This window comes from Ambystoma mexicanum, chromosome 9, assembly GCF_040938575.1.
Source record: "Ambystoma mexicanum isolate Mex_15411 chromosome 9, UKY_AmexF1_1, whole genome shotgun sequence".
NCBI lineage: Eukaryota > Metazoa > Chordata > Amphibia > Caudata > Ambystomatidae > Ambystoma > Ambystoma mexicanum.
In genome coordinates this window covers 677,681,282-677,707,349 of record NC_090931.1, presented here as the reverse complement: position 1 = coordinate 677,707,349, position 26,068 = coordinate 677,681,282, and the positions used below count along the sequence as shown (strand labels likewise).

Genomic DNA, 26,068 nt, shown 5'->3' with positions numbered 1-26,068 from the left:
AATTTTTCAGTGGTGTGCTCTGTGGATTTTGGAAATCAGTTTTGCCTGATGGAGAGGGTTCTGGGTGCAAGGCAAGTTTACTATGGTGCAATGCTTCTGTAATGTGTCCTGAGAGAGTGTATAATGTTTCTCTTGAGACTTATCTTTTTTGGGTGTCAAAATACTTGAAGATTCCAACGTTTCACCCTTAAGAAGTGTCTTGGGGACATGTTTTTGTATTAACTGTTGCATTTTCTACGTGCCTGAACTGTGCGTTGGAGATTTATGTTTTGACTTTTGTTCTTTGGCGCACAAAAGAAGGGTCTTTTTTAGCAGTGTCGGAAACGGCCTAATCGGTGCCCGTTTGGGAGTTTTGTCTTATGATGATCGCAAGGGCGAGGACCCATAGGACAATGGGCGTTTGGAATTTTCTTTATCCCTCGAAACCATGTGGCCGTGTTTTACCGATGATGCGGTCGGCGTACAGCTTGGGGTTGTATGTTTAGTGTGGTGATGGATATGTGTGCTTTTGCTGCCTGGAATAGTCTCCATCACAGGGCCGCCGGCCTGCTCACCGGAATGGTGGGCCAGCACATCCGGCCTTGTGTGACTCGTTGTCTGAATTTTTCTATACTAAAGTAGCTGATATTCATTCCAACATCTCAGTGAATAAGCAGGCGACTGCTACTACTATGTCTGGAGACAGCCTACCCATTGAGGGTAGGGGATGAAATAAGTTTCCTGAGTTTCTGCCCGCTGAAGTTTATCAGGCAGTAGAGCACTTGAAGTCAGCCACCCCTTCTGACCCAATTTGTCTGGCCATTTTGAAAAAGATTCTGCCGGATAGGATTCCTTGGGTCATGCAGGCTTTGAACTCTTCCTGTCGGGACAGCTGGGTGCCACATGAGTTAAAGCAGGCTACGGTGATCCCGCTCTTAAAAAAACCCTCACTGGATGTGTCAGTGTTGGCTAATTTTCACCCTATTTCACTGCTTCCTTTCTCTATGAAGCTATTGGAGTCTCTAATAACCCCTCTTTGTTCTTCTTTTTTTGAGTCATCTTCTTTCTTTGACCCCTTTCAGTCAGGGTTTCGCCCGGGTCGAGGCACCGGGAGTGTCCTAGTGCCTATGGTCGATGATCTCCCTATGCTAGCTAATCAGGGCGGTGTGGGAGCCCTGATATTATTAGATGTCGGCAGCATTTTACGGTATCAGGTAATATTATCCCCATATATATGGTCGCCGTAAATAATATCGCCAGGAAAAGGTTGTGGCGATATTATATGGGTGACGATATATATGGGAACAGGGGCAAATAAATTAATTAATTAATTGGGGGTTGCGGGGGTGTCCCCCGCATGTTCCATGTAATTATGTCACCACAAAAAACAGCAATTTTTCGGCAATATTTTTGCATGGCGAGATTTTTGTGGTGACATTATTACATGGAACCCATTTTACACGGTCGACAACGACGTCCTGTTATCTCGCCTGCTTACTGCAGGCCTCTCGGGGCCCGTCCTGAGCTGGTTTGCCTCTTTTCTTGCTGATAGGGGCCAATCTATTTCTCTGCCTCCCTTTTCCTCTTCTTCTTGTGTTCTATCCTGTGGGGTTCCCCAGGGATCGGCCTTGTCCCCTATGCTCTTTAAAATCTATGTTCAGCCACTGATTCACCTCATCCGTTCCTACGGTTTCCGTTGCTATTCTTATGCCGATGACACTCAGATCCTGGTCTGTTTGGATCAGGATCTGGGTAGTGTCCCTCGAATTTCAGGAGTGTCTGTCGGCTGTAGGAAATTGGATGAGTGCGAATTGGCTGAAGCTGAATGGGAGTATGAAAATGGGGTACTTCCCTATTTTTTTGGTTTTCAGGGGACCAGATCAATGATGGGAAGATACTAAGATCTGGCCGCTGCTGAATGGCCGGGCTCTTTTTGGCCTTCAACTTTGGGTGATTTTCCTACTCCGGTGAAGGTGGTTAGGAATCTAGGGATCCTATTGTCATCTGATCTATCAATGATATTGCAGGTTAGTGCGGTCTGTAAGACTGGTCATTTCTTTCTCAGGGTTTTACGCCCTGACTTGCCTTTTCTGCCTGAACGTCTGCAGTCCTTAGTGGTGTCCTCCCTGATCACTAGTCGGATCGACTATTGCAATGCAGTTTATTTGCAACCTCTTGGGCTGGTGCACCGCCTGCAGCTGCTGCAGAACTTGGCGGCCCGGGTGGCAACCGCGTCTCTTTATGGAGCTCATAAATGTCTGGTACTCTGGGCACTCCACTGGCTTCCAGTAGCACAGAGGATTACATTCAAGGCTTTGAGCTTAGTAAATCGTGTCTTTTTCAAACAGGGACCCGAGTATCTGCAGGACAAGTTTCTTCCTTATGTCCCTGGCAGACCACTGCATTCAGAAGATGCCAACTTAGTGGTTGTTCCAAAGGTTCGCCGGGTCCGTGTAGGAGGGCGGGTATTGTCACATGCTCCCAGTAGACTATGGAATGGACTGCCCTCTGGCCTTAGAGCCATGGCAAATAATTTCCACTTCAGGAAAGCCCTGAAAACTGTGCTATTCTAGGGCACTGCTGTGGCCTGTATTGACTCCAGTCCTCGTGCCAAGATGCCTTCAGGCAGTAGTGCGCGCACAAATTCACATAAGAAACATAACACATGGGGATTCGCGGAACCCCAATCGTCTTCAGTGTCACTGGGTGCGCCATAGCTGCCTTCATCAGATTATTTTGCGCCTGCAATGTCGATGGTCGCCTCAGTCTACATGGCGTGGGCGGCCCAAAGTTTTGTGCAGAGATCTTTTAAAGGAATGGTTCGGTAAACATTTTTTATTGCCCCTACGGGTCGGCCATGTGTTTTTAAGCCTAAGTCGCTCGATTTTAGAAAAATTTCCTATGGACCTTACCCGAGTTTTCGTCCATTAAACGCACGCGAAAACAGGCATCAGGGAGCTGCCATTTTGTGATAATCCTATCATTTCCCCCATCGCCCTGGCTAACCTGCTTTTGCAGCACTAAATCATATCCCCCGCCCCTGAGCCTGTCATCAGCAGACGCGTACTGCCCATTTCACAACGCCAAAGCACGTCTCGTGTCAACATTCGCTGCGCTTCAGCTAATGACGTGTCGCCATGGAAATGGCAGGACGCCTCTTTCCTCAATAAGTATAAACAGACCGTTTCACAACACAGCAGCAGATTTTCGATTCCATTCCTCTCTGTGTTACTTTGAGTATTCTGTGACTCGTTTCTGTGCTCTGGTCAGCTACCTTCGTTGCTTGTAGCCCGTGTAAACAGATACCAGTACCACCGCTATAAATTATTTTAGTTTGTTTAGCACACAATGGCTACAATAATGCCCTACATGTACGAGCCCGAGTATACCGAGGAGGAACTACTGGAAAGGGAAACACGCGTAAACGATGGGTCTTCGGACGGCAGTTGGGAGGACGATTCAACAGCTGAAGAGCCTGGACCTAGTCGCATGGACGGTGTTTCCACCTGGTGCACATGCAATCGGTGCGAGCTAATGCCAACCAAGGACGAGAACTGCTGCTGCTGTGAAAACTCGGGATGCGTGGCCTACATTTCGGAAGGCGAGCCACGACCGCAATGCATCACCGAGCTGCCAGACTTCAGGGCAGCCTGTCTCACACGGTCCGTGTAGAGGATAATGATGGTGCTTATGCACGAACTTCGCGCAACTGTTCGTCCTCGTAATCCGGGTAACGAGTAAGTATACTCTGCTTGTCATGCCACTCCTATTTCATGGTCTTCTACTATATCCAAAATTACATATACATATCATTGTAATGCATGAAAGTCGTTCAATAGTGTGCAGTGTCTAGATAGCATTTGTCCGAGCAGAAGGCCATTAGTTACAAGAATTGTCATTGACAACAAACGTTTATTAAACTTATCTTGGTCATTTAAAAACAGCTTGTTTCATTCCTTTTCACAGGTGGTACAGGCTGGTGGCCTATCATTCCTTTACATGGTGGCTTCACGGGAGGCTTGGACACCGCGTTCGAAGAGTAATACCCGCCTGTGCCGTTCTTGCCATAAGAGAAACGTTCCCGAGTGACAGCGGTCAGTACAGGGGATTTTCTCTCACTGTGCTGCAACCTGACCTGTACAATGTGTGAAGTTTTGTATTTTTGTGTCATCAAAATAAGATACAAAATAAAACACCACATATATTTTAACAACGGTTGTTTCGATTTTTTAAATGAATCAAGTGTGTCTCCATTCAAGGATGGACGTCAGACATCTGTGCTCCGAATGGGTGAAAGTTAGGTCGCTGTGAAGCAGGGTGGTCACTATCTAAGTTAACATAATATATTCTCAATAATGCATGCAGGTATTGAGGACACGTTTGTGGAGATGAACGAGCTACGTTCTTAGTTCAGGCTGGTTCACATGCAGGACAGTGATCGAAGAGGAAGAGTGATGTGTTACATTTATTAGCTGTTGCAAATACCTCTGGAGTTTTCCAGTCAGAGTGGGAACGAGGGTGGGGGCCATGTGCTGTGCGTAGTGAGGCCTGGTCACCAAGATGGATTGGAAAGGGGGTACAAAAATGGATGCCCCGTGTTCTGCTCAGTGGTCCCATCTACGCAAATGTCAACCAAAGTTATCACATAAGGGCAAGGGGCGAACCCACTACTGGAGGCACTTGGTCCGAGTTTCTACTGAGAAGTAAAGGATGAGAGGGGCCTGATGGCCCCTCGCTCCCACACACTTGCCTGCATGCCCACTGGCCCATCCATCCCACCCCCCTCTATCAAAGGCGGTTCGCACCCGGGGATGAGCCCTGGCATGGGGGGCTGTCACGGGCGCAAACGGCCAAGGTGCCAAACAACATGTACACTTCAAAAGGCATCCCACGCCCAGGGGCGCTCACATGGCCTCCTCAGACCCCGTGTTTCCAGGCAGGCCTCCCCTGAGGCAGGCCGCCCCCCTGCAATCCACATAAGTGCGTCTCCATTCAGCAGTCTTCCTGTGCCTTATCTGCACGCCCCAGGCCCATCCATCCCACCCCCCCTATCAAAGGCGGTTCACACCCGTGGATGAGCGCTGGCATGGGGGGCTGTCACGGGCGCAAACGGCCAAGGTGCCAAACAGCATGTACACTTCAAAAGGCATCCCACGCCCAGGGGCCATCGCTCACATGGCCTCCTCAGACCCAGTGTCTCCAGGCAGGCCTCCCCTGAGGCAGGCCGCCCCCCTGCAAACCACATAGTACCACGACATACACACGTCATTCATTCACAAACACACCCCTGTTTCTAATACTTTATAAACCACTTGATATGTCTCATGAGAACATCTTTGTGCTTTGCAAGTCAACTCCTGAACTTTCTACCTGAGAAGCACTGAGATCTATGCTAATCTGCTCGTCGTCGTGCTATCTGAGATCGCTTCGAGCAAACTCGTCAGTGTGCTACCTGTGGCCATCTACCTGTTCTCCGGCAACATACTGCTCGGCCTGCTGAATCCAACTGTTTGTTGGTCAAGGTAAGGCCATGTATCCTAGTCATATTTTGATCATTTTTACATTTCTATCTATTTGCGATTACAGTACCCAATAGAGCTATGGTCACTGGTCTCATTGCTATTGACTTGTGTTTCAATTGTTATGCTATCAACAGATCTATTTATTTTCATCTGTGTCAATTGTCATCGAATTGCATCCTTCGGGGGTCCAGTCTCTAATGTAAGCATGTTTCCTTTTCGTGCAAGACAGACCATCCAAGGGACGAGTCACATGTTCAGAGTTTAGTCACATAATTTAAAACATTTCTGTAACTTATGCAAATACTAAGCCGCACATGATGAACTGGTATAGTTCCGGCGACCAAAACAAACCTTGCATTGAGCATGGTATGGTTCATTTACTTTTTTATGACATTTTTATTCATCAAGGTTTTATAATAATCTTGATATTTACTTTTCAGAATTTTCAACAATGCCTGCCTGTTCGATTAGCGGTTGCCCTTCGAAGACCCATGCTAAATCTGAAGGCACTACAATGCATGTATTCCCGAAAACTGTTGATCGAATAAGAGAATGGGTCAGACATTGCGGATACTGGATGAGCTGGAAAGTAGAGTCCAACAAGTCTTAGAGGACAAGAGGGGTGATCGATACCGCATCTGCAGCCGGCACTTTTCCTCGAACATGTACGCCACATCTTGGGTAACAAAGAAGAATAAACGGCGAACGACACGAAAATTGTTCGCAAACGCTATTCCAACTCTATTCGTCCACATTCCGCCACTGGTGAGTCAAGTGTCCGGATTTAGCTTTAGGCCTTGCGGTAGTGTGTAGGTTGCCGAATGGATTAATTGATATTTTAGGTGTTGTGTCCCTTGTAATACTCCATTGTAATACTTTCGATATTGATATGTGTATAGCTTTTTGAATAATGACATTTATCAATAAATTATTTTTCGATGTTATAACCCCCAAAGGAAATCTATTTATGGGCACAGGGAACTGTACTATATTACGCATTTTCAATAGCATTATTCTCAAGTATTCTGTCGGTTTACATGGCAATTTTTTAATATTTGCATTTCATCATCAAACAATAATTTACCTTTACAACTGCTTGACTATCCACTGAATCTGAAGCAAGAACATTCTACATCCGTGACGTGCCCGCAGTTATCAACCACTTCTAGCGCGTATCAGGTAATCATACTTGGCTATTCCGCTACAGACTTGTTTTATGCATGTCAAGTAATAGTTTTTATGTATTGTGTGATTATTTTACCAATTGTTTGGTTAGTGCTTTCCAATTGATATACACCTTAGTTGTCGTCCCCTGGTGTTTGTTTTCAGTTATAATTAGTGTTATGCATACTAATGCAAGTACTGTCTTTCAGGGAGATTCTGAAGCATCCACCACATTGACAACAGCCCTAGATGTTCTTCAGCAGCACAAGGTATGGATACCGACAGCTCCATCGACCGTGATCATCAGGACTGGAACACTTGTCATTTGATTGTTCTACACCATGTTTCATTCGTGGTTAGCCATTGATATGTACCTGTGCGGTCGACCCCAAGTGTGTGTTGTGTTTTCAATATTGTAATCCTTACTAATGCAAATACTATGTTTCAGGCTGTTGTTGAAGCGTCAACCCACGCACTTGATGCAGAGCCTGACATTCAAGTAATTCCAGGGGAAGCGGGACCATGCGGATACGAATCGGCGCAACAGCTTTCGGAAGTGCACACCACATTTACAACATCCATAGATATTCTTCAGCAGCACGAGGTATGGATACTGACAGCTCATTCGAGCGTGATCATATAACGTGATTCCATTTGCTATACTTTCTTCCCTATTAACGCAAGTACTGTGTTTCAGGGAGACGATGGAGCTTCCACTACAATCACAAGATCCCATTTAGATGATGCAGATGTAAAGAAATCTGAGAAATAAGTCGATTAAATCTGATCATATTTAAATATTCCTTGATTCTTTTAGACAATGCAACATTTGTGTTTGTCTCTTTATATGTACCTGTGCCGTCGACCCCAAGTGTGTGTTATGTTTACAATATTGAAAACCATACTAAGGCAAGTACTGTGTTTCAGGGAGTTGATGATGCCTCCTCTTCAATACAATCATTCGTGGCAGTCCATGCAGAGCCAGAGGTATGGATACTGACAGCTCCATCGAACTAGGTCATCAGAGCTTGAATACTTGTCGTTTGATTGTTCCACACAATGTTTAAATCGTGTTTGGCTATTGAGATGTACCTGTGTGTTCGTCCTCACAGAGAATGAACCAGCAGCAGCATTCACTGACGCATCAGAACTTGATAGCAGCGATATTTCTTTCAAATGTGGTGATATGTCCTCAACGTCACAGGCCGAAACAACTTTGATGCAGGATGACAGTCTAATGAAAGAGGGCAAATACATAGTATTCGACAGTTGTTTGATGGATATTATAAGTATGCTGAAATGTGGGCATTCCGTCAGAGGGAAAGTATGTGGGAAGCCATTGATTCATGTGACTCGTCAAAAACAAGGCAGTAACGTCACAATACATGCCGCATGTAGATTAAATCATACGTTCTCATGGTCTGTACAACCGATGCAGGGGAAACTGCCAGCAGGCAATCTACTGTGTGCAGCTGCATCACTTTTTAGTGGCTCCTGTTTTAGAAAGTTAGAGTCTTTCTTTCAGTTTGTGGGACTTCATTTCATTTCAAAAACGCAGTACTACAAATACCAACATGATTATCTGTTTCCGGCCATTAGTGATGCTTGGAAAATTGAACAATTGTCTCTAGCAAGTACATTCGAAGGCAAACGATTCAGGCGATGGAAAGTGCGACAGCCCTGGATTTTCTGCCAATTACTGCACCTACCACTTTCAGGACATGGATAGTAAGAAAATTGTGAGTTCGATGGTCGTGCAGGTAACACAATGTACATCCTCAGTGGCCATGGAGAAGAACAAGTTACTTTCTTACCTGGTAACGTTCTTTCGATGGGATGGTCCGACGACGTATTCCATATCTATGACAGGTAATGTCCACAGCTGTGCTGCTTCGGAAAATCTTTGGCGTCTGCGTCCTGCGTCGATGACGTCGATGCGCCGTCCCAGAGGACCTCCTCCGACGGCCGACGTCACCCGATGTGATAAGTAGGACGCACGACGCCCATAGCCTCAGTTATAGTTTTTTCCCAGAACGTGTGCCACCAGTTTTTTGCCAGTCAGACACACAAGGCCTTGCGGAACGCAAGCTGCAATCGCAAAAGAAATTCTGCAGCGGGGAAGGCAGGGAGGGAGCGATATGGAATACGTCGTCGGACCATCCCATCGAAAGAACGTTACCAGGTAAGAAAGTAACTTGTTCTTCGAGGGGATTGGGTCCTCCGACGTATTCCATATCTATGACAGACTCCCAAAGCAGTACCAAGCAAGGAGGTGGGAAAAAATTTAGAATACAAATTTAGCATGCCCAATCAAATTGCGGAATAGAGAACTGCCTTGCCAAAGGCCAGATCTTGCCCCCTGATGGAATCGAGGGAATAGTGACGTACAAAAGTATGTACTGAAGCCCAATAGGAACTCCCCTCGGCAGGGCAGTAGACACAGCTACTCCTCTGGTAGAATGGGCCCGCCAGCCAGCCGGAGGGTCCTTACCCGCCAAGCGGTAACACTCGGAGATAGCTAAAATAATCCAACGAGACAAAGTCTGTTTCGTCACAGCTTGTCCCAAACGCTTTCCAGCCTAACCAATGAAAAGTTGATCGTCCACTCTGACCCGGGACATGCGCGAGATATAAAAGCTCAACGCTCTCCTAGGATCAAGCCTATGGAGCCTCTCCTCTTCCTTACCCGGATGTGGAGGAGGATAGAACGCCGGAAGAACAACCTTCTGGCTCAAATGAAATTCCGAAACCACCTTTTGGAATAAAAGAAGGACGATCTCTAAGGACAACCCTGTCCTTGTGAAATACAGTGAAGGGTGGCTTAACTGAAAGTGCCTGTAACTCACTCACTCTGCGAGCGGAAGTAACCGCAACTAAAAACACAGTTTTCAGAGTTAACAGCCTCAAAGGGCAAGAATGTAAAGGCTCAAACGGAGCACCCATAAGAAACTTAAGAACAAGGTTCAAATCCCAACCTGGCACCAAAAAAGGTGACCGAGGGAACACATTAGTGAGCCCTTTCAAAAACTGCGAAATTAAAGGAATCTTAAAATAGGAACACTCCTCAGACGAGCGCTTAAATATGGACAGCGCCGCCAGGTAACCTTTAATGGTCCCCACTTGCAAGCCCCTGTGGGCCAAAGAAAGCAAAAAAGACAAAACCATGGGAATGTCGCATTCAAACGGATCCACATTCTGAACTGTGCACCAGTCGCAGAACTATCTCCAAGGGCAACGGTACAGAGACTTAGTTGCCGGCCGCCTGGCCGAGAGCAACACCTCCATCACGTCTTCAGGGAGGTCCCAATCCTTATACCTCAACCTTTCAGAAGCCAAGCGTGAAGATTGAGGGATCTGACCTCTGGATGGAGAACCTGACCCCCCTCCCGTGAGAGCAGATCGTCTCGGTAGGGAAGACGACGTGGAGGGCAGATGGACAAGTCTAGAAGGTCCGGGTACCACGTCCTCCGGGCCCACGCCGGAGCAATGAGGATCATCCGGGAACCGAACCTCTGTAACCTCCGCAACACTTGCGGGATGACGGGGACTGGAGGAAACGCATACAGCAGTGGGAATGACCACTCCACCACGAACACGTCTCCCAAGGCTCCTTTTGGAGGAAATTCCCGCGAGCAAAACCTTTCGCACTTCCGGTTGACACTGGAGGCGAAGAGATCCACTTGAGGGGTCCCCCAAAGGGCGAAGATCTCCAGGAGAATCTCCTGAGCCAGCTCCCACTCGTGAGAGATCGTGCTCTGCCTGCTCAGAGCGTCCGCCGTCTCGTTGTCGTCTCCGGCCAGATGAACTGCCGAGATCGAAACTTCCTGCTGGATGGCCCAGAACTCGAGCTGCATCGCCTCCCTGCACAGCGGAAGTGACCCTGCCCCCCCCCTTTTTGTTGAGGTAGTGCATGGCCACCGTGTTGTCCGTCAGAATCAGGACACTCTTCCCGCGCACAGTCGGCAGAAAAGCCTTCAGGGCTAGCCTGACGGCCCTCAGCTCCAACAGATTGATATGGAGTCTGGACTCCGACGGAGACCAACGACCGCTGACTGTCAGCTCGTTGGCATGAGCTCCCCATCCCGTGAGGGATGCGTCCGTCACGATCGTCACCTCTGGCCAGGGCAGCCAAAATGGGGCACCCTTCATCAGATTGCCCTCGACGGCCCACCACAGAAGGTCCCGGGCTACCGAGGGCGGCACCTGAACAGGGTCCGACAGCCTGCCGGAGGACTGAGACCACTGGAGCTTGAGCGCCCACTGCAAAGATCTCATCCGCAGACGAGCTTCTGGCACCAGAAGAATGCAGGACACCATGAGGCCGAGCAGTCTCAAGAACTCGGACGCTGGGAGAGTCTGGGCAAACTGGAACTTGTGCACCATCTGCTGAATGTGAAGAGCCCTCACCTGAGGAGGAAAACACTGCCCCAGGGACGTGTCGAGCACTGCTCCGATGTACTGGAGCCGCTGCATTGGTGTCAAATGGGACTTCTTTAAATTGAGGGAGAAGCCCAGCCTGTGAAGGGAGTGGCGGGTGACGGACAGATGATCCAGGACTTGCTCGGGAGAGCTCTCCCTGATCAACCAATCGTCCAGGTAGGGGTAGACGTGAATCCTCCCTTTCCTGAGATGCGCTGCCACCACCACCATGAGCTTGGTGAAAACCCTTGGGGCAGAGGTCAATCCGAACGGCAGGACCCTAAACTGAAAGTGCGAGTCGCCAACCGCGAACCTTAGGTACTTCTTGTGCTTGGGATGGATCGGCACATGGAAGTAAGCATCCTTGAGGTCGAGAGACACCAACCAGTCCTGAAGTTGAAGGGCCTGGAGGACTTGAGAAAGAGTCACCATCTTGAACTTGTCCTTCCTGAGGAGTTTGTTCAAACCGCGCAAGTCCATGATGGGTCTCAATCCCCCGTCTTTCTTTGAAATAAAAAAATAAGGGGAATACCATCCCTTGTTCCTCTCCGCTACAGGCACCAGTTCTATGGCGCCTTTCTCCAGCAGGGCTTGAATTTCCTGCACAAGGAGCGGATCCGGACTCTTCAAAGAGAGGTTCCCTGGTGGATTGTCGTGAGGCCTCTGCCGAAAAGGAAGACAGTAGCCGTGGGTTATGATCTCCAGAACCCACACATCTGAAGTAATGGCTTGCCACTCTACAAGATGCTGCGCCAGCCTTCCCCCAACCGGCGAACCATGGGACCTGGCCTCATGACTGAGTGGTAGCGGCTGCTGCGTTGCCCGAGGGCAAAGAGGCAACTGCCCGAGCAGCCTTGGCACCTTGAGTACCTTTGTTTCCATCTCTGGCACTCTTACGATGGCCTCTTTGGCTGCTAGCTCCTCTCGCTTTACTGAAGGACGAGTAATAGCGAAAGGAACCTCCCCTCCATTGCTGTCCCCTAGGACGAAAAGGCGGAGGTTGTCGAACTGCAGCGCCCAACGACTTCGCTGCAGCTTTGGAGGTCTGCAACCTCTCAAGGCTCTCGTCAGCCTTCACCGTCAAAGGGCATGTTGAGGAGCCGGGACTGCACATCAGGAGCAAACCCAGACTTCCTCAACCACGCACACCTGCGCATTACGGTGCTCGCCGCCATGGACCGGCTGACACAATCCGCCAAGTCCAAACCAGACTGAATGGCCTCACACATGGCATCCTTGCCATCCTGAACCATAGCAAGGAAACCATCCCGTTCGTCCCCTTCGGGAATATGATCAGCCGCTAATGCAACACAGTTCCACAGAGTGTGCGTGAAACGAGACAAGGCACATATGGAGCCTGAAGCGCCATACCCCCAGAAGAAAACACTTTCTTCGCCCAGCTGTCAAAACGTTTGTCGTCCCTATCTGGAGGGATGGTAGGATACGACGCCTGCTTTGCCGGGGCCGTAGCCGCCTGCACCACCAAACTCTCCGGGGTGGGGTGCCTAGACAAGTAGCAGGGGTCGCTACTGGCTGGACGGTATTTCGCGACAAAGACTTGCCCACTGCCGGGAGACTCTCCGGAGCAGTCCAAGCCGCCGCCACCCTTCTCTGCAAAGCCATATGAAAAGGCAAAACCGGGTCAGTGGGTGGACCGAAATCAAGTATGTCCGTGAGATCATCCTGAACAAACTCCCCTGGGGGAGCCGACCAACCCAAGTACTCGGTAACCCGAGACATAAGGCGCCGATATGACGAATCAGCATGAGTGCCAGGCTCCGGCCGACAAAACTCCACCTCCGGAGAGGTGTCCAATCCACTGGCATCATGCAGTGACTGCCTCAGGTCATCAAACTGACTATGGCCCGAGAGAAGTTCATCCGGAACCGTAACCGGAACCAGACTGCCATCAGAGCCTTCATCACCCTCTGAAATGTACTCCAGGCGGGGAGAGGAAGACCACTGCGGACCAAAGCAGTGGCGGACCTTAGCGATAGCCTTTTTAGGGGCAAACCCCGTGCCACGGGGCCCCTCCGACACCACCGCCCCGAAAGGCGTCGAGGGTGCCGAGCGAGTCGGCGTCGATAGAAAAGGCGGCGAGGGCGCCGAGCGAATCGGCGCCGGCAGAAAAGGTGTCGACGTCGAACGAATCGGCGTCGACGTCAGCTGCAACGCCTCCAGCATCGGTGGCGTCGACACAGTCCTCGAAGCCGGAGCTCCGAGAGTGTCTCTCGACAGCCTGGGTGCCGACGGCACCGACGACCCCCTCGAAGACGGAACCTCGAGAGTAATCGTCGACGACCTCGGCGCCACAGGCGTCGACGTCTTCTTCGAAGACGGCGCAGGATCACGCGGTCTAGAGCGCGTCGAGGACTGTGACCTGAAATGGGCATGGCGAGAACGGCTACCCTTGTCCGAGCGGGACCTCTCCCGCGAGCCGTGCCGACCACCCGAGCCCGAAGGCGTACGGGCGGTGTCTCTCAACCGGTGCCGACCGACCCCACTCGGGCAGACGGACCGGTGCCCTGCGATTACAGAATCGCTAGCATCTGCTTCCCGAAGGAAGCCCATTCCTCCGGTGTCGCATGCATGGAGGGATAAGCGACCCGCCGACGGGCGGAGTCCTCGGAAGAGGACGGGGAAGGCGACCTATGCCGGCGCTTCCTGGAATGCCTAGAAGAGGCGGAGGAGTGGCGAGACCGACTCCTGGAAGGAGACCCACCGGACTTCTGACGACGACACGGAGAGTCACCCCTCGAGTCATCTGTCGAAAGCCCCGCAGACCTCGAATTCCGGGGCTTAGACACCCGACCTACAGACAGTTTCTTCTTGCGTTCTCGCAAGGCCTTTGCAGTGAGCGACTGGCAGTCGACACAGTCGTCCGTATCGTGGGCCTCCCCGAGGCACCAGAGGCAGGCGTCGTGCAAGTCCGTGACCGACATCTTGGACCCACAGTCCCTGCAGTTCTTGAAGCCCGGACGCGGGGTCGAAGATGAAAAAGACATCGCCACAAACAAACCGAACAGGTTCAACGAACCGAGAAAGAAAACAGCAACTCCAACGAGGCGAGGCGTAGCGAGATTCACGAGGCGAACACGTTCGTGGAAAAAACGGAACTGAGGCTATGGGCGTTGTGCGTCCTACTTATCACATCGGGTGACGTCGGCCGTCGGAGGAGGTCCTCGGGGACGGCGCATCGACGTCATCGACGCAGGATGCAGACGCCAAAGATTTTCCGAAGCAGCACAGCTGTGGACATTACCTGTCATAGATATGGAATACGTCGGGAGGACCCAATCCCCTCGAAACTAGGATTTATAAAATCAGGGGAATATCTACAATCGAGGGGAATGCACATCGACCTCATAGCCACTGACAGACACGTTTCAATTGCCAAGACAATGAGAGAGCAGTTCCCACATATTAAACATCAATTTGACGTATGGCATCTTGCTAAATCAATCAATAAGAAAATCTCGGCTGCAGGGGAAAAAAAAGGTTTGGAAAGTATTTCAGAGTGGCCCCAGTCTATCAGCAACCATCTTTGGTGGAGGTCCAAAACTTGTGAAGGGTCAGTGGAAATACTACTTGAAAAATGGCGGTCACTGATGCACCACTGTACCAACGTGCACCGTTGGTCAGAAAACCTACATTTCCACCAATGTGAAAATGGCCCTTTGTCCCCAGTGGAGGCACGGAAGAATAAGTGGTTGAATCCATCTTCAACGACACACATAGCCATTGAGAAGATTGTTTTCGATAAAACTCTATCAAGAGATTTGAGGGGACTGACAGAATTCTGTCACACAGGAGGTTTGGAGGTGTTCCACAATATGTGCCGAGTACAGGCCAAAGCGCTTGCATTTCAGCATACAGGACATGAGACATAGGACTCTACTTGCCGTCTTGGCCCATAACGAGAATCTCGGACGTGAACAATCTAGGACTAGGGGTAAAGTAAGGATGCCTCGCTACACGAAGGCCTTTTCAAAAAGAAGTAAGCAATGGGTGATCAAACCAGTCTATGAGGAAATGGAGTTCGACTTTGTCAAAAGCCTTATTTTTGCTGTATTAGAGAAGCACAGATATGGAATTTTGAACGTTTCTGTGCAGAGCACTGATCCATTGCCACCCAACATTGCCAGTGTGCCATGTCCACCCAAAGGAGAGCTGGTTGTGAAGTACAAATCCTGGTTTAAATAATTGTAATACAATTGTCTTTTTGTAAATAAATGTTATTGTACAGTGTACATACAAAGTACGCTAACCCTAACCCCTACCTTCACCATCCTGGGTGGCGAACAACCTGGGTGTCATTTTTGAATTCTCTCTCTATTCACCTCATATTGCTGACCTTATCTATATGCGTATGTATATATTTTTGTTGATGTTACTAATTTTCGCAATCTATGTAAATGCTGCGCACTGTTAACCGAGGGGAGGCTTGCGTATTGCAAATAATAAAACAAACAATAAATCTCACTTTCAACTCAACTCCACGGGTACTTTATACTTTCCCTGACCTTCCCCAAAAAATTTAAAGTCTCAATAGTTATGGTTCTTTGGGGCTTCAAAGCTCGCAGACAACAAGGACAAAATTGGGGGCCTCAGAACGCGCCAAGCGATCCGTTGCAGATGGGAGAGAAGCCAGTTCGCATTTGCACATTGAGGCACAGTACATAGATGGATTCAAAACTTCAAGTTCTCACAGATGGCTTTACTACGTTATGTTGCAAAGAAAGAATGTATGCTCATTTCTAGTGAAGGGCAGTGGCTTTGATTTTCAGCTCGCGCCCTGAAGAGGCCCACAACTCGCACTGGCAGTATAAGGTTCTATTGTTTTTTTACCTTGAGAGACAGGGACCATGCTGAAAGAACTTCATTTGAAGGGGGCGGGGGGTGCAATAACGTAAGTGACGATAAGCCAGAAAATTCTGAAACTAGACCGAGTTTCATGTTAGTTCAGTATACGAAAAATCATTGTCAAGAGCACAGTGGGATTTACGGACTGCATTACGCAGACACACAATGGAAATTGCAAATATAATGTAAGTAACTCTTTAGACGCTTTTATACCGGAATGAAGAATTAATGAATGGATGCATGAATAAATGAATGAATGAAGAGCTAGGAAAATGTTTGTGGGATCGTCCTTGTAGCGGGCACATGGGCATGCAGGTCCACTTTCCACACGCATGTAGACAAACAGTTGTTTCTCATTGTGTGCTAACCTCGATTTATTTAGTTACTTTTCGCATTGATTTTAGAGCCGAACATATTCCACTGCACTATCCTTGAAAGCAAATAGTTTCAGCTCGGCCGTAATAAATAAAATGAATAATATTAATAAAGATCAGCTGGCGAGACTAATTATAAATTTTATGTTTTCAAAACAGGTATATCCTTCCCTACTGCTACTGCCACCAGTTTCAGACCCCGGCAGATGGTTTTTTCAACCGTCAGCTGCAGCTTCTTGTAAACAACTGCACCACTTTGACGATTTTATGGGACGATCGCCAAGGGCCCATATGCCCTTACGCGGTACTAGCGGCTAGAAGCAACATATCAACCTTTACGCTGGCCTAGTGCCTACTTGATGGAACAGCCTTGCAGTTCACCGTGCGACCAAAGTGCTTCTTTTAACGAAAACCAACACCCTGTGTACCATAAAGGAACAGCACGTGACTCACAATAAACCTTTACGGATTTACGGATAGAGATAAAAGAAAATAAATGGCATTCCGAGTTCATATGACAATTGCTGAATATTCTATAAACATTTAATGTCAAATAAATGTACTTTACCAAATGTACCGTGTTGCTGTTTGATTTTAAAGTACAGTTTCATATTCCGAATTGCGCTGTGTTGTGAGTTGATCTGTGTTGGTTTCCGGGTGCTGTGTGAAGTCGCGTAGAAGACGACTGGGCGCGTTTGCCTACGCAGCACAGAAACGTCACGGAGAGAGGCGGGGAATATGAATGTTTTGATAATGTCAGGCTCAGGGGCGGGGGATATGATTTAGTGCTGCAAAAGCAGGTCAGCCAGGGCGATGCAGCAAGTGATAAGATTATCACAAAATGGCGGCGCCCTACTGCCTCTTTTCGCGTGTGTTTAATGGACGAAAACCATTAGGTCCATAGGAATTGTTTCTAAAATCGAGCGACTTAGGCTTAAAAACACATGGCCAACCCGTAGGGGCAATAAAAAATGTTTACCGAACCATTCCTTTAAAGTTTTGGGCTTCAAGAATTTGCAAGACATGCATTGCTTTTCGGCATGGTCTCGCAGAAGACAGTGACTGCACACCTAGTACTTGTCTTTTCAGGGGCACTTGCGATTGCAAGATGGACACAATTTAAAAGGAGTGTTTTCCATATCTAGATGGAAAGGCAGCATGCTGAATAAGTGGTGTGAGGGAAATAGGCATTCTCTAAGAAAAAGAGTAGGTGTCCTCCCCCACTCTCCCTACTGTGATGGGCTGGAGCCCAGTGAAGGCCTGTGTAGGCCGAAGACAAAGTTAATCAAAATCGAGGATCTCTCTTCGATGTCCGGAGCCATCCGTCGAGTACCGAAGAAAGTTGCTGGATAGCGAAAGGCGATGAAGGGATGGAATGGCAAATATAGTTTAAAACTTTGTAACAGTAAAGGCGTAGACCCAGGAATCTCTGCAACACGTGACCAACTATAATGGCGGAAAAAAACAATCTGAGGGACCTCGATGCGTGAAGGACCATGGGTACAGTAGACGTCACACTAGGGATAATATTACAAACACGCCCAGTCGACGTCCCTTTCGAATTTCAAAAACAAATCATACAATACTCTGCGACTACCACTAGATGTCGGCCTATGCGCAGCATGTGATCTAAGCAGATCCACAATCCTCAGGAACGTTGCTCCAGATGTCCAGATGAACAATTGCTTTAGAGCTCTTGATGCTAGGCAAGAGAATAAAACTTGCTTGCTAACATAGAAAGAGGAATTTAAGTACACAATGGCACAAAAAAAGACATGCACCTGTACCCCTGTCAGAGTACTCCACAGGTGTACCTATAAATACGTTTGCCTGCTCAGACAAAAGGTTTGCAGTAGTTTGTGACTGGGTGATGGATGGGCGTCTGGAGCCCATTCCATTGGCAGTGGTGCACGTTATAAATACCACTAACATAACATATGGTCATCTGCAGATGTCTTTAGATTACTACAACTGGATTACTAATTTATTTTCTGGAGAGAAGTTCAGATTTCTTTTCTTAACTCAACAGAGGGTGCTTGAATTTGATCAACAATGAGTTTCTTCTTCCCAAATGTTACCACAGCCGTTTGCTGGATAATGATTGCAGAAAGAAATCTAATCATTGAAGGACTACTATAAGAAAGTTTTGGCAAAATAGTATACAGCTGCCAATAAGCCTGCGAACATTAGCGTAAAGAGTTGCATTAACGAGGTTGAACATAATCTTTGATTCTGCAACAAATGTTGTCTATCATTGTGCCAGACTTTAAAATCACTATCAAGTGGTCTAACACTCAAATAAAGAAAGGTATTTAATGACTATATTTGATAAATGAATACATTGAATGAATGAAACAACGAATAGACAAGTATGCCTTCATTCATTCTCAAAGCTGCTGATTCTTCAATGATGAGGGGCAAATCAGGCACAAAAAAATGTACTTGCAACTATGTATACCTGGTCTGCAGATTTAGCTACCAGTATATCAGGACATGGTTTAGACTACCAAACCCATATCCATCAGTAATGGTTAGACTTACTAGAAGTGCTTCATGAGATTCATTTCACTACAAAAGTGAGCTTTTGAGGCTTTGGGTCAAACTACATAAACTCAGTGGCTATGACCTACAAAAAAACTGTGTAGTTTATCTTCATCCAAGTAATCCCTGGTCACAAATCTAAATCGTAACATGAAGCAGATATTTTGAGATTTACAGGATCAGAAACCAATATTGATCGACACTTCAAACTGTGAAACTAAGAAAATTGAGGTGGTGGCAAAAGGCTCCTAGAAGCAGTGGGATTTTATGTTTGAACACAAGGATGTGCAACACTCTTTCGGCATTCAGCATTTCAGAGGTGTGACATTCTCTGTTCCAAACTTCCAAAAAATTATGCAGAAATAACTAAAGACATTTTAACTCACTGTGTCCACATATTCGATGGTGATTGGGTGCAGACATTGATTATTTAGGCATTCTCCCTGAAGAAGAAACATCATACAAATCAGATGTTTGAAGACGGTCTACTGCAAGGCTTTTAACAGATAGAATACTTTATGGTGGTATGACCTGCGCACACATTTGGCACAGCTGTATATATGGTGCACTAAATTCAGGTGAAAGAGGGAAGGGACAACTTGGATCAATGATTGGTAGGATCAAATCCAAATTGAAGTAGCCAGCAAGAGAAAGTGTTGTCAACACAAGGTCAACGCAATGTCTTGGCTTCAAAGTCACTAAAGCCCTACTTCCCCACAGAAGCTGATGAGTGGACTTGTATTGTATTTGAGGTCGGCTGACAAACTGGAAATCTGAAGGAAAAAAACATAAGAATATCTTTTCTCTGGCGTGGCTCCATATTTGTGTTAACTAATAACCCCAAAACATTGGCGAAAGCTATCAAAAAAAGTAACAGAAAAAGCAACACCTTTGACATAGTCCTGAACTTACAGAAAAAGGTTGCAATGCTCCAATTCATTATATACTGTACCTGCCACTCTGCAGCTGGATATGTAGAGTGGCAAAGGGCTCCACACGCATCAGGTAGTGCATAACTCCAGCAGCATTTGAATAGTGCGTGCCATAATGAAATTTGTCAATGGTCCCCAATGGATCTTCAAAATTTTCATACCTGAAAAAGAAACATCAAGGCCTTAAAAATGGAGATTTCTTAATCTAACAAAGATGTGTTAGTGCCACAATTATTGAAGCAGCATGTACACAAACACATTGCTCACTGATGGTTATACTTAATTGGAGCATTAGGGCCTTTGAGTTCTGCACACAATAACAAATTAAGCAAAACCGAAGCAAACAATTCACCCATAGTTTGCTAGTTCAAGGTCTTGACACTAGCTTGGGTTATTACAGAAAGATATTTATTCCTTGCTGCTTTACACTGCACCCCATGCCAACCTGCCACTTGAGCACAGGAAAAATAGATTGGGCACGAAGAGTACAGTAAATGGTGGCGCAAGCAAGTATTAGGTGGCATGGCTCTTTTTCACAGCTAACCATAAGTCACATTCTATTAGATTATGAATGGAGTTAATGGTGCTAGGTAAAGAAAGAATCTTTTGGGAAGATTAACTTGGGACAGAAAGTCCTAAACTGTACCTCTGACAAGAGACCCTAAGTATGTATCTTTTTTTCTGACTGGTTTACTGACCTTCTTCCAAGATAGGCCTGCATCAATTGCATTGAACACAACTCTCATATGTGCTCCTTGAGAGGCCCTATATCTTTCAGACATCACAAGCGAATAACCATGCATGGTTAGTTGCGTAGTCTTCATTGGTTGCTGGCAAAACCTAACCTATTCCGAACACTGGTGAGATCTATCTATCCGTATCCTGATATATATCTAGAAAGCACCTAGAGTGGTGTACAGCAGTTTGAATAACATGTGTTGCTCTCTTGAGGGGTAAAGGAGGAACTTCCCAACGGGTCTGATGATATTCTGCCTTTTAAGGTGAAAGATCGTAGAAATATGCAGAGGACATTGCTGATCACTAATTCGATCTATGAGGAGAAGGACGTATTTGTGTCAAATATGCTGTGCATGTTTCTAGACTTGTGAGTTAGAAACTTAGAGTGTCCCAAGATTGGAAGGGAGTTGAAGTGTAGATCATTGATAAGATCTTTGCTGAAGGGAACTGTTAAGATGCTTTTCAGAACTATTAGTGCAGGGTTCTGGTAAACCAATCTTAGTGGGTCTGAAAAGGTTTTGCAAAAAAAGTCTGAACTTAACTCTTTCGTGGTTACGAGGAAGAGCAGTTAGGACGTGACTAAGGAGATCAAGAGTTTGGTGTAAAGTATTGTTAAGAACAACAGTACTTTGACAAGCAATAGTTTAATCCTGGGGGGGTAAAATGAATATGTTGCCTATGCACCATCCTGTATCAATTTTAGGTGTGCAAAGTATTGTTGTATCCTTGCTGCAGTCATCAAACTAGGACTGATATTCACTTTTAGTCAGTCAGAGGGTAAAATCTTTTTTGTGAAAGTAGTTAGGACTATTGATGTGCTAGGAAATAAGACAGTAGGTATGGCCTATATGAACACCGTTTAAGGTGTTTATTGTAGGTTCCAAGGGGAACGATAAGTGATGTGCGTCATTTACCTTGGAACCCACAATAAACATCCTAAACTGTGTTCATATTTCCTAAAGTAGCAATAGTCCTAACTACTTTCACAAAATAGTTTAATCCCACACATGTAAGTATCACAATACTCTATTTAAAAGCACATATACATTAAGTCAAAGATACTTAAGGGTAAATAAAAGCAATCCGTACACAATTTGCTATTCAAAATGGGATACACAAACTTTAGACGCCACAATTTAAATATCAAAATTGTAACAATGTTAAGAAGGGTTATGAAGAATAAACTTGGGCTTACGACGATATAATGCAAAACCAACATTCAAATATTGAGCTTAATGAGTTTAAGCCCTATTCTAAGAAAAGTGTTCCAACATTTATGGTGAGTAGCCAGATTTTGGGTACTTCGGGGACGTTTGTAAATTATTTCAAAGCTCTCCTACAGAAAAGCAATGAGGCTCAAAGTCGTAGCAATACTATAATTAGTACAATTAATTTGCAATAAAGTTAAGTTTCCCATAAAGGGAAGGGACAGCTACCTATCCCTGCTCTCCTGGGGGCCCCAGAAAGGATGCCCAGAATCAGGTTCCATCAACAAAAGCCAGGTCCATGTAGCTACAGTGTAGGGGTTTATGCCCTCAACCCTATTCACAAGAATCAATGGCCCCAGGTAGGTTAGGGCTGTTGGGGACAACTACTCCCTCTATCTGTTTCTAAGTTGGAGGACCAGGAATTGCAGATGCATAGGATTCTACGAATGACAGCTTTCACAGCTGGATTCAGCAATTTGGCTGTTCCTGTCATCAGCAACTTTTCAGAAATGGACCACCACCTAGCTAAATTTGGCTGAAGCTGCAGGAAGGCCAATGGCATGAACTCCCATCATGTTGGGGGACCCACAGGAAACTTGATGCACGCCAACTAATTGGTGTCCCTGCACAAGATCTACAGGCAAATGGTTGAACGACAAGGGGACACTGACTCCACTAGGACTCCCCTTTTTAGTTGAGGTCAGCAGAGCAGCAAGTTCATAAGCTCACAATGAGCATGCACTGCACACATCTCAGCATGAAGCTACATGAGATCCCAGCACCAGGAGATGCCCACACTTCGGATGCTATGCTGCAGATACATGACAACTCCTCCTCAGCGCTCCAGGAAAACAAACTTATTGATGCAGGACTTGGGACTGGTTAAACCCACCAATGCAAGGAGGGGAGGCACTGTGGATGGCCTAGCCAATGGTGGTTTCATCAACAGTCCTTTGGTATCCATTTGAGGCTCCTTCATCTTTGTATGCTTTCTTTCAGTGGATGACTGCAGAATGGGAAATGCACCCTTATGATATACGAAATCCTGGACTGCAGGACACCTGTCCACCAATGGAAGGAGCTGCAACGGTATATACCATTGTGGTCCCCCCAGGGCCGCGTTCCAGTGACGTTCTTTCCCGACTCTCTCCTTCCTGTTATTCCGGCCCCCACCCTCCTCCCACCCCTCCCGTGATTGGCTGAGCGTTTGCTTTGTGTTGCGACTTTCACCCTTAGGCAACCCAGGGCAGTGCTGTGCTTGTGTGACCCTCCTGGGCCCTGTTTTGCCCTTAATTCAACTTTGCGGTCCCCCCCAGGGCTGCGTTTCAGTGTCGTTCTTCCCCCACCCGCTCGTTCCTGTTATTCTCTCCCCCACCCTCCTCCCACCTCCCAGACCTCCCGTGATTGGCTTGTTCACTGGACATCACTCACCTTCCCAGGGCAGCCCCCTGCGGCTAAGGGCCCCTAGGCAAAGGGCGGCTCCTCTAGTGGCGACTCCAGCATGTGTCTGCAGGTGTCCGCAGGGGAAGCCAGTGGCCAGACGTCAACCAGCAGCACCTTAGCCAGATAGGAGTGGTCCGGGTTACGTATAGAACCGCACCCCCACCCTGCACATCTGTCCATCCAGCAGACTCGCAAACTTAGGTGTGTTTTCTCCTGTTTTTAAATTTGCATTTTGAAAGTATTTAAATTGCACTGTGAAAGTATTTAAAATTGCATTTTAAACCTAGGCCTTTTTCCCCCCACTTCAGGACTCTCAAACTTAGGTTTGTTTTCTCCTTTTTTAAATTGCATTGTGAAAGTAGTGCCGTTCTGCGAGTGCTCCTAGTCGGACTCACCTAGCAAACCTGCTACCACTATCTAAGCACCTGTGTCTTGTTCAATTGTCAACTTGTCTCATCCCTCTCTCTCGTCTGCTTGCTCCCTGCCCTGTATCATTCCCTAGTGTACTCCCCTACCCTTCCCACTACCTCCTCTTCTCTACTCTCCCTACCTACCTACTCTATGGTGCTCTCTGTCTCTCCCATCTTTTCGAACTACTTCTCTATCGACTATCCTGCTCTCATCCCTAAAACTGGTAGGATGAAGTTTAAAAAGGACATTCTGGTCTCCAACTCAGGCCTCCCTATCACTGACACCTATACCAGTGCCTCCTCCAGGCAGAATTTCACCGACATCCTCTTTGTTGTTCCCTCGCCGGACCTATGGACTATACATATGGTCTCTATGCTCTCTCCATTCTCCTCCTGTCACATTAATGGGGGCACCCAGTGGGAGGCCCTCTTGAACTCCTTCCACTCCTCGAAGGCCATCATTAATGTTTACTTGAATGGTACTGTCTTGGTCCAAGGCCATCAAGCCAACCTTCTCCTCTGATACACGCTTCCCGCGCCTCATCAATTTCCTTTATTCTCCTGCTGTCCCTTATCTGCACTCCGCAGCTTCCTTGCCTCCCCCTGCTGTCTCCTCCTTGACTACCTTGCCCTCTCCTCTTCTGCACCCCCCACATCCCGTTGGGCTGCTTCTACACCTCCGCAGGGTGTACCTCTGATATGTACCTCTCCCCGGAAGTCTTTCAAAGATGGCAACCTTCTCCATATAGCCACTCTAAACTCTGGCTCAGCTCTCAAATGACTCCTCTGACATCTGCCGCATCATGGAGGAACTTGACCTCGATGTCCTCGGTCTCACTGAGACATGGTTCATGGCCTGCTCTTTTCACAAGCTTGGACACTACTGATGGTTACAAGATCCTCTCCGCGCCCAGATCCAACCGTTCCGGAAAGGGTGTAGCCCTGATCTTCCGAGAGTGGATTCCTGCCTCTGTCATTCCTATGCAGGCCTACTCCTCTTTTGAATGCCTCATCTGCAGACTCTCTATCTCTCTCTCTCTCCTGCCCATTCCTTCACTGTGGCTACCATCTATCGGCCACCTGGTCAGATCTCCTCTTTCCTCTCTCAGTGGGCGGACCTCTCCTCGTCCCCCCTGTTCTCAACCACTCAACTCCTCCTCCTCAGAGACTAACATCCACCTGGATGCTTACTGTCCTTCCTCTGGACTCTTTTGCGACCTCTGCACACTCTGGGTGTTCTGATCTCTTCAGACCTTCCCCTTTCAATCCCTCTCACCACTCCTCTCTCCTGGAGTGATCACTTTCTCCTTTCCTCCCATCTCACCCTCTCTACCCCTCAGGCCAAACCAACTCTAGCACTGCCACTTACCTTCTCGGTCATCCGACCCATGAAGCGTGTGTCAGTGGAGGCTTTCGCCACCACTTTCTCACCCGCTCCTCCCCCCTTGGCTGACTCACACCTTGACACAGCCCTTTCCATGCTTCACCCTGCTATATCAGATACTCTCGATATTCTTGCCCCTGTCATGAGGATCCGCTTGAAGCCCAAAGCCAAGTGCAACTCTTGGTACGACTCAGACCTCGTCACCCTTCAATGCAAGTGCAGGGTGGCTGAAAGGAAATGGCGTGCTTCCAGTACATCCTCTGACAAACTGGCCTGTCGCCTGCTCCAAAGGCAATCCCTGCTCTCTGTCTGCACCAAGAAGAGAGCCCACATCTAAGCCCGCGTCTCTGCGGCATCTAACAACTCGGCCGAACTCTTTAAAATATGCAAGGAGCTGGCCAATCCTGCTGCAGTCTCTACCTCTCCTGTCCCCTTCGAGGCCCTCTGCACAGCCCTGGCTTCTCATTTCATTTCTAAAACTCAGGACATCCTGTCCTCTCTCTCTTCCTCTCCCCCTCCTCCCTCTACTCCCTGCTCTTCCTCTGGCCCTAATTCGGCCACCTCTCCTCCCTCCTTCTCTACCTTTCACCTGTTCTCTTCAGACAAGTTTTATAGACAAGTCTGATCTATGAAAGTCTCATCAATGCCGGTTCACCCCTGTTCCTCCAGAACCATCAAGGACCACATTGGCACTCTGGCTCCTGCTCTGGCTGATTTCTGCAACCACTCCTTCGCCACTAGAGTCTTCCCCTCCCCCCTGAACCACTCCCGTGTACACCCTCTTCTTAAGAAACCTTCTGCCGACTCTTCCTGCCTAGCTAATTATCATCCAATCTCCATCACTCCTTTCCTAGGCAAACTCCTGGAAAAGCTGGCCATCTCCCAGCTTATTCTTCACTCTGAATCTGCAGGTTGGCTCCATGACCACCAGTCTGGCTTTAGAGCTGCCTAAAGCACGGAAACTGCTCTCCTGAACATCTGTGAAGACCTGCTCTCCAACCTTGATTCCAACACCCCCTGTGTCCTCATCTTACTTGATCTCTCTTCTGCCTTTGAAATGGTCAACCATGCCATCCTGCTCAACCGTCTCC

General features: G+C 47.6%; 1 protein-coding gene across 3 annotated transcripts in view; it reads right to left on the bottom strand.

Annotated features, from left to right (window-relative positions):
* The window catches only part of NBEAL1 (neurobeachin like 1), a 2,018,929-nt gene that overhangs the window by 365,671 nt on the left and 1,627,190 nt on the right, over positions 1-26,068 (bottom strand). For all 3 annotated transcript variants that reach the window (XM_069615520.1, XM_069615521.1, XM_069615522.1), the window contains one exon: positions 19,815-19,955. In XM_069615520.1, coding sequence (XP_069471621.1) covers positions 19,815-19,955 — 141 coding nt within the window. The remainder of the gene's footprint in view (positions 1-19,814; positions 19,956-26,068) is intronic.